The 9,312-nt window shown below is 45.5% G+C and overlaps 2 protein-coding genes across 2 annotated transcripts in view; one reads left to right on the plus strand and one right to left on the minus strand.

Annotated features, from left to right (window-relative positions):
* T265_04846 (hypothetical protein) overlaps positions 1 to 6,947 on the plus strand; it is a gene marked incomplete at both ends in the record, with an annotated part of 9,474 nt that extends 2,527 nt beyond the window's left edge. The window contains 2 exons of the mRNA XM_009169692.1: positions 3,381 to 3,579; positions 6,787 to 6,947. Coding sequence (XP_009167956.1) covers positions 3,381 to 3,579; positions 6,787 to 6,947 — 360 coding nt within the window. The remainder of the gene's footprint in view (positions 1 to 3,380; positions 3,580 to 6,786) is intronic.
* Positions 1 to 8,355, minus strand: part of T265_04847 (hypothetical protein) — a gene marked incomplete at both ends in the record, with an annotated part of 14,244 nt that extends 5,889 nt beyond the window's left edge. Inside the window, 6 exons of the mRNA XM_009169693.1 lie at positions 563 to 793; positions 2,253 to 2,362; positions 3,356 to 3,606; positions 3,649 to 3,789; positions 3,835 to 4,020; positions 8,127 to 8,355. Of these exons, the coding sequence (XP_009167957.1) occupies positions 563 to 793; positions 2,253 to 2,362; positions 3,356 to 3,606; positions 3,649 to 3,789; positions 3,835 to 4,020; positions 8,127 to 8,279 (1,072 nt within the window). The remainder of the gene's footprint in view (positions 1 to 562; positions 794 to 2,252; positions 2,363 to 3,355; positions 3,607 to 3,648; positions 3,790 to 3,834; positions 4,021 to 8,126) is intronic.
* Between the last annotated feature and the right edge of the window lie 957 nt (positions 8,356 to 9,312).

The raw sequence follows: 9,312 nt of genomic DNA on the forward strand, positions 1-9,312 counted from the left end.
TGAAACATGGGGCGGCCTGGTGCAGCACATTCAGTTGTCTGGAAACATCACAAACGAGGGATTCAGCTGGGTTCCAGGTGAGTCTCTCGAAAAAACCAAATTAGTTGCAAATGGGTGTGTATTCGTCACAATAGTAGTCTGAAAAAAGTTAAGAAGATTTGCCGGGAAGTTTTCATGACGTTATCGCTAGAACGCACATCACTCTGATAAGATTATGATCAAAATCTTAGACGGTAGGGGTAAGCATCTCGTCTGAGGTTTGTGATTATTAGGTCGAACGTCCACCGATAGAATAAACGGTGAACTAAGGTCCACTAACGGCACGCAGTCCGTATCAATACAAACGTCCAGTTGACCAGAAATATGGATCGTACACGAATTGTTGTTCGTGACCATTGTTCCGTGCGATATAAAGGACTGTAGATCCATTGAAGAGTTTGGGCAGTCCATTCAGACAGGTCGTTGCTGCCTGTAACACGTAATAAGCTAACGCGCCAAAAATGTCATCATACACGATCGTTAGATGCTCACGAACCCAGTGGTAGTGAGATGAAGAACTTACCTTTTGGAAACACCGAAAGCATGAGGATAGAAGCTTTTGGATCAACCTGATGCACAAACCCATGGCGCAACAGATTTGCCGCGTCATTTCGACCATCAGCGTGAGTCGATTTGGTACATGTTCCAGAAGCAGAGGAATTGGTTTCTCCTGCATAGATGCTACACATAGCCACCGTTTTTGTCTCTTGCAATGCGCTCGTTAGAAGCTGAAGAAACGGTGTCCGGTTCTCATCTATCATACAGATGAATAAGTGCGAAAAACAAAGGTCAAGCAAGAAATCAACCGCGGAGAAATTACCTACGGAACAAGAAACTAAACCGTAAAAAATCGGACAGCTTACATGAAAACAGGATCGTTCCACTGTAGATCCTATGGTATTGGGCTACAGCGATTGTGAAAGAGCACTTTTCACTCATACCAACTGGCTAGAAGACTTAAAGAGAACTCTGTGAGAAAGTCAGAAGGAGGTTCATGAGAGGTGGGTGGTTCAGGCACCAGACTCTGTCCTAACAGCTACTGAGTCGCCGACAACCCTGCATTTTCGACTTTTATTATTAGGGGATGAAAAATTTGTTAATAAATTTCTTTGAACTTTTTCCAGAAGGATTTTGGATCAAAAGTTCAGTCTGTAAAAAACTGTTTAGTGTCAGAAGTACATAAAGGGAGACACTGTGGGACAGTGAGGTCTGGAGTGCGTAGGCGGATCGTGATCACCCGACTTTAGACAGCAGCCGGAAATTTACGAACCGTGACCAAACGTTAGGTGCCCGGCGGATGATGTGAGAGGTTCGAACTCAAACTGCTGCATGAGTGATTCTGGACAGGTAGGAAGCAAGCTGCCTGAACATCCGCAATTTTCACGGGTAAGAGGAAAACAAAGTATTTTCATGTATTTCATCAAACAAACATCTCAAGCGATTAACATACGATGTACGGCATGGGTGAGTGAATGATCATGCACGATATCTGGTGTTGTGACTTGGGAATTGTCTTTCAGTGGCAATACGATTACGGGCTAGGGGAAATAAATTAGGCTGGATAAGGAGACGGAAAGCATCTCTCTCAAACCCTCCAATGGAAGTTATGGTCCAGACGGCTCAGTAGGAAGAATAACGGACTCATACTTGGAAGAACCGAGATCGAACCCATAATTGGCTGTCGGTTACCATCCAAGGGATCCGTAAGATTGTTGTTTCGAACAAAGTGACTTGTGAATTCTTCCACGGATTGGATCAGAATGACAATTATGTGAACGGGACCAGGCGAGTGCTTCCACTGATCAGGAATCTTCCACTGCTTTACAGTCTCAGGGTTTTCTTTTCTCATGTGCTCATATAAGTGCAGCAGAGTGCAACATCATTGTGGGATCTCAAACTTGGACACTTTAGAGTGGCCATGAAACGGTTCTTTAGGACAGGTATCAAAATTAGTACTTGTCTTCCTCGTGAAAGCATAATCATGCTGCTATGCAGAGTCTCAAAAAATAAGCACCCATAATAAGAAATCTATGAGCGAGTACAGACAAAAAGCAGCATGACGATACGACCCGTTGAATTTGTACAGGAAATGAATGGCCGGATTTAGAGCGAATCCCCCCCCCCCAGAATATCGAAGAACGGATAGAAGTGACATAGAATCATCAAATTCCATCCTTGTTTGGAATACCTAAAATGTCACTCAAATCACTCACCGGAAACATTGCTCACGTGATGTCGGCTGACAACAGGAGGGTTGCTCAAATCACTCGTGTGTAGAAACCCAAATATTTCCAGGCGAAGGGAAGTGGGTGACTCTGACGACCTAGGACAGAATTGTGGAACCAAATGCATGTGTTGATGGAACAGATGAAGTGGGCAGGATAACGGATAACAGTGAAGTGAGCTTGAAGTGGTGCCCTAGGTGGCGGGTATGGTGAAACGGCACAAGCAAACATTTTAGCTATTTCCAGGAGGGCTAACAAGTACCATGCATGTCGAGACTCTGTAAAATGTCAAACATCCCACGAACTATAGCTGGTTACAAGTATATACCCTAGGATGCCGATCATTGGCCGTAGATTGATGGTTCACACCCCGCTTCTATCTAGACCTATGGGTATCTTGGTCCCCAAAAACTCTACGGGTTGCAGCCAGCTGTCCAGAAGATCGGTATCACTAAGAACAGCATCAATACTAGACACCGATGCATCGCTGCCATCGAAGTGATGTTCGCCGTATTGTCGATGCTGAAATGTGACGAGGTGGCAGGGTTTTGAAATTCATGAGGAGGTACTTAAGTCCCTATTCAGTACATTCCAGAAAAGCGCGTCAGTCAGTAATTGAGTGTTGTTAATATTCTACGTAAGCTTTGGAAGGACGCAGCACCATATCCCGAATATGTGGTCCAAAAAGGAAGTCATCTACGACAGAATAACCCGGTCCTATCCACTAATTTGCAACTGTTTATTGTCATTCACATACGGCTTAGCGGGGCTGCTGAATTAATTCGGCTGCAAAGGCATAAAATTTGGGTTATGGGTAGACATCAGTGGTTGCAGAACTGAACAGCTGGAAAATCACTGACCTCTTGCTCTATTGTCTGGTCTTCACATACCATCCGCAAAGTTGACAGCTAGAACCACTGTACATTCGCTCGCGTTTACAGTTGAAGCATTGCTGTGCAGGGTAGCAAAGGATGTATGATCCATCCTTTCCGGATACAATGATAGTAATACAAGTCGGAGGTCATTCAAAATAGCTATAGTATCCATACATTTACCACATCAGATACACGGATGAATGCAAGTCAACTCACTCATAGTCTGTTATCCGCAATACAGGTGCCAACTGGACAGAACTATTCAAATGGCCACATCGGAGAGATACTTCGCAATTCCGACCGAACCCATGGTTCACTAAACACGTTCGTACGCAGTAATCCGCGAACGAACCAAGATCATCCTCGGTCAGCGGCGCGCCACCGTTTGTTTGTTGGTACTTCTTCCACGATAAAATGCCTGATCGTGGTAGGAACTGGCGGTAGGTCCGAAGGATGTCAGGTGAAACCTCGAGGGATCATTCATTCCAACAGTAATGAGCTCTACTTACCTGATCGTCACTTAAAGTTATGACAGTGAGCGATGCATTAGACTGATCCATCTTTGGTAACCATGGCAATTGTGATGCGACGCTGTCATCCGGAGCCGGGTGAAGGAACGGCGAGGCGCCTCCATCTGTGAATAAAAGGATCTAAGCAAGCTGGAATGACACTCAGTGAAAACAGAAAAAAGATACCTGGATGGTGGCTGACGGTCCCCAGTACCTGAAAACCTCTGTAAGGGTCCACAGAACCAAATCGTTCAACTTTTGTTGTACTAGGGGATTCGGCTCCTCCAGTTGATCAATCGCCAAATGCAGGGTGGGTACATTGTCCGAAAAGGTCGTTAGTTTCGGACTGTTTTCAGACCAGTTAGGTTGGACCTTGCAAAAGTACAGAAACCGGATATAAGACAAGAAAAAAGGGACACTATCTCATTCACTGGCAAAAACTACCGCATGAAATTTTAAATGACAATGCTTTTATTGTTCCATACTTGGAGGTTTAAAACTTTCGCATAGACCTAATACACAAATACTCGACCGTAGGTTGAGTATTTAGTAATCCTCTACAGACCTGTTGGAACAAACCTCAATTCCCGGAGGCGTCGTTGTATGAGGTCAGTGGTTGTTGGATATGCACAAATGGTGTTTCTTAAAGGCATGGCCCGAATTACACAACCAGTATCACTTGGTTTTTGTTTGAGGGTGCCTCTAACCTCCGAACGATCGCTTGAAATCAGGGTCAAGCCAGTAGCCCTTGATTCAGTGACTCTTCTAAAGCACGAACAAATTGAGTAGTTCAATGTCGGTGAGAGTTGGACTCGTATTCACGAGAACTTGCAAGCTGCAAGTCCTAAGGCTCAGAAGGCATGAGAATATCCTATAGAAAACGGGTGTTTGGGTCGTGACTTCAGGAATCTTGAGAAATGACGCTCAATGTATATAGGTCAAAGTAATTCATGAACTGTAGTCACTGTGAATCGGAACAAGTGGATAGGCGTTCATTCTGAAAACAATGACACCAAAGTATAAAGCGGAGTGCAGTACACTCACACTGGCTAGCGCTGACGCTCGAGATGAAAGCGCCATTCAACCCACCTAGTTCACGTGGTTTGCTAATCCAAGCCTTTGGGTTGAGTTGCTAGTCAACGTGATGATCGTAACAGGACGATAGAGAATAGTTGTTTGCTGAAAATTCTGAACTCCATTTTGCAACATAAGCGGCGCGAATAAGGATGATCCAGGCCACCACTAATCGCATTTTCAAACCCCTCGAAGCAGTGATCAACGTTCCGGAAATAGAAACAGTTCCAAAACTACCTACTTCGCAGAGTTCGTGCATAGATTATTAGTTTGCGCAGAAGCACACTCCAATTTACCTGTTACCTAGGCATTAATGCACGACTCATCAATCTCCACTTTTCGTGCTCTCCTGGTTTTTTTCCCGTGCGGAACGATAGGTGCTTGAGCAGTCAAGATGCTGAGGTTGGGTTCGAACCACGAAAATCTCGGTGTGTAAGCAGGCGTTTTAACCACTAAGCTACCTCGAGCTCTTGAGGAATACCCCGTGGAACATAAATGTTCCTTCCTGAATATATTGTTTTCATGAGTCACGTAAAACTCACGAAAAACTTCGTACCAAGGAAGGACACCTCGAAACCTTGGATGTTGTCATCAATAAGTTGCAAGCGAGGCTCCATGCCGCGCATTCAGTTGAAGAACATTGTACACAAGATATATTTGAACCACAGATTAACGTCATCTTAGTAAGAAAATGAATTAACTCTGCCGTCCTCACAACAGAAGAGGCCCGCCTTTTCAAACTGGAAACAGACTTCAAAGCCCGACTGTCCCGCTACGCTGTGTAGTCAATTTCCACATAGGTGAACAGGTTGCTGCCGGCTGGTTTATCAAGCTGGTCGCAGGGCAGTAATTGGTTGCTATCAACTGCATCTTCCAACATCTGAATTTTTCTACTCATTTCTTTGGCCGTGATTGTGACAGTACATAAACTCTGAACTCATTCTTGACTAACATAGTGTACATATTTTTCCAGCCCACTGACATTCCTTATTCTCACTTAACTCTGCTCACACACCCAAAACTACTAAATACGAACCAAGATTTCTCGCACTTTACACTTCGTGTTCCTGGTGATACTGATGCAATGGCTGGCTACAGCTTGGGTGTGGGAGTTGTGCTTAGCCCCACGTCTGAATGCGCCTTATGGAACCACATCCCAGTAAACAGTAGTTTTAGCGTTGTTGGGTTAACTAGTTCAGTCAAACCTATGCACATCGACGAGGTAAACGGTGTTTATTGCGTCAGTATACCTTATGACAAACAACAGCTCTGAGATGGATGAAGATATGTCGGTAACTCTGATCAGCGAGAAGTACATATATTGTGATTCTGGCAGGTCACATGAATTCTTGGGCTAGCCGAATAAGTCCGGTGGAAGCCCATCTTGGGGCGAAACAACTCAGTGGTTAGAGCACGAATTTACTGACCGAAAGGTCCGTGGTTCAAACCCGACCTGTCTCTAGACTTCTCCTGTCTGGGACTGGGCGACCTGGCAGTGCCTAGCTGCCATGCCACCCGAAGGAAACACGAGGGCTGGGATACTGCCAGGTTGCCCGAACCCAGACAAGGGAACTCGAGAAGCAAAAGCTAGGTTCGAACCATGGGTCTTCCGGTCAGTAAATTCGCGCTCTAACCACTGAGCCATCTCGCCCGTCCTGGGAGTATCCCAGTCCTCGATGCTCACCGCACAGATACTGAGGAATGACTGCTACAGTTATGTGCTGAACACCAGCACAAACCTTCAGCTTCAAGGCTCATACGGTTTGACTTGGAGGCCACGAAGTACAAACCAGATGTGAACTCTTTTTGACCAATAAGCGACCAGTTGCCGGTGGACAGCTTCGACGCGATCGCCGATCATTTTGGAGTACATCACCAGACGTAGTGAGCCCAAGAGAGAATTCGCCGTAGACACTTACCCATGAAAGGAGGCATACGAAGCCTTTATAAGACAATTTAAAACGGATGCCCTTTAGCGCCAGAAGTCAGTTTCTGACAAGTTGCGGAGTCAAAAGTAGCTAATATGAGCTTATTTGTGTTCTTGTAATATGTCCTTATCACCAGGCTCTCCACCCAACTTAACGGAGATTAGTCCACGCTTCGAGTTCTTTGGTATGGGTCCAGATCAAGCCCTAGCAGTTAGCACACCAACCACTCCACCTCCATATTTTCCCACTCCCGGGGAATTTGCTGTCAAACAGCCACCGCATTTTGAACATATCTGACAGAAAAGAAGTAAGGTCGCTTAAGCAACCGATTGTTTACAATTGTACGGGTTATGTTCTAAATTATCGGCCTGTGGTTTATGACCGGCCCTGATAAGTTGGATTGCTGGCTTTTTTGAATGGTCAGCCGATATACACCCTTGTTTCTTTTCACGGCACACAAAAAATTAAGTAAAGATTTCGCAAGACCCCATTTCTTCCTCCTACCTTAAGCTTATTACTTAACAGTGATAGCTATCCTTTAGCGTTCGCGAGGTCACCGACGGCACATATCCCACAGGCCTAATTCAAGCTCTCCCAATCAACACACTGGGTACCCGAACTTTGGGAGACCTTGTGCATACGAACAACACCGTGAACACCGTCTAGTTTAGCTAAGGCTGTGGCACCCAATCACTTGAAACCCTGCCCTCACACTTCGCCACTCATCCCCGAGCCTCCTAAGCCCTAGTCCTAAACCTCATTCCTCGACCTTGCTTTTTTACCGTCCTACGTTCTGGCAGTCACGTAAAAATTTTCTTCGTAAATGTGTCTGAGAAGGCAGGTTTTCCTTCCAACTCCCCCACCCCAGTGAATCTAAACTGCTATTCCATTGTTTTATCAATTCTGGGTTAGATCCCCACCTACATAAAGACCACTGCTACAAAGATCATGTGCCTCATTGTCATCCCATCTTCAACTGACAGCGTTTATTCCCTTGTCCGTCCTGTGGGTGCAGCACTGCCTTTCGTATTTCAGCGTTTCTCTTATGGCAAATGTTCCCCTTCCGGAAATGTGTATCCCCAAAGAACCTTCAATGTTTCTTTGAAACCGAACCTGTATCGTTGCTCTCATCAAATTACCCAAAACTGCTACCTTTTCCGTGTTTCTGCTACAGGAAGATTACATTCTGAAACTCCCCTCGAATCTCTGTACCTCCATCATTACATAATGTCAAACCCTTGAAGACTCCAGTGGAAGCCACCTTGGCTCGCTGTAATTCGCCCGTTTAACCCGATCATATCGTTATCCACATGAGTTTGCTGAGCATCAAGTCACCCTTTCTTAAAACTGCGCATTGAGTTATCAGTACAAATGGGGGGTACCAACTAAGGTAAGTTGTGAAGTTTTTTCAAAAGCCCACGGCTGAAGAGAAGGATATCGTTGTAACGAATAACGGTACGAAGTGAGAGGACTTACAATTGTGACGAAGCTGTCGGTGACTGTAGAGCACAATCCACTGATAACACGCTTCGCCAATGTCTTACATAGTGTAAAACAGCTCCGATCAGAGATGGTGTCGTGCGGACGGAGGAGATTTAGCTGCTCATCTAAAAGAACAACCCAAACCATAACGTTACACGGATACGAGTGGATGAGCGTAAAGCATGTTCCCGGTTTCTGTCGTCCGCATCAAACAAGCGTGCTGAAACAAGGGAGAATCAGTTACTTCATTTGGCTACCGTCACTACAAAACCGAGAAAGGTGAAACAAACGCCAGAACGTGCAATCACATCAGAATTTTTAAAATGAATAACCACCTTGGAGAAAACAGACAAGGAGGTTAGAGCTAGTCTACAACAAAAGATGGAAATGAATGCACCGCTAAATGCATTTAGCGAGCAGCTCGCTCAAACATGAAAAGAAACAAATATCGGTTATATACACAGACTGTGACACAGCCCTCCAAGCACAAAGTCACAGGATGACATCCTGGATGGTGGGGCGCAATAAAACCATCCTGTCCCGACTGAAAAAACAGGCTGCCCGGAGCCAGCGTTCTAAATAGCGAATCAACACACCGACTAAACAGATTTGTCTCGGGCGGGCGGCGAGACGAATGAGGCCGTGCTCTGATTGGTCAAAATGCCAGCTAACGGGATCGGACAGTCGGCGGACGGACGGACGGTCGGCGCTCTCTTCCAACCACTGTGAAACGTTGTGACAAGTGCGTGAATCCACTTGTGGTGATTTCCCTCGACCTATACAAAAGAGTGTTCCAAGCTAGTGTGCATTCTAATATGCCGTAGTGGGTAGGGCTAAATCTGACATGAGTTGCACGACCGCTTGCAACACATGCTCGTCCATGTCCTGGAAACGTACTATTTTTACTTGTTTCGTTATTGAACCCACATGCACACGATTTTTGAAGGCGGATGTTAGCACCTATTCGGCGCACGGTTGCCACGAAGCCTGATAAGCGTAGGTGGGATGACACTTCCAAGTTTCTCAACACTAGACAGCTGTGAATTCATACCACGAACTTTCCGGCCGTTTTCTTCGGCCGCAGGCTATTGGCACACCCAAACTGAGTTCGCCGAAACTATAGGGTTTTCGAAGTTGCTATTTTACTGAAGAGTCAGTCTTATCAATTTGCACCTTCCTG

The sequence above is a fragment of the Opisthorchis viverrini genome (assembly GCF_000715545.1).
Source record: "Opisthorchis viverrini unplaced genomic scaffold opera_v5_85, whole genome shotgun sequence".
In the NCBI taxonomy this organism is placed as follows: Eukaryota; Metazoa; Platyhelminthes; class Trematoda; order Opisthorchiida; family Opisthorchiidae; genus Opisthorchis; species Opisthorchis viverrini.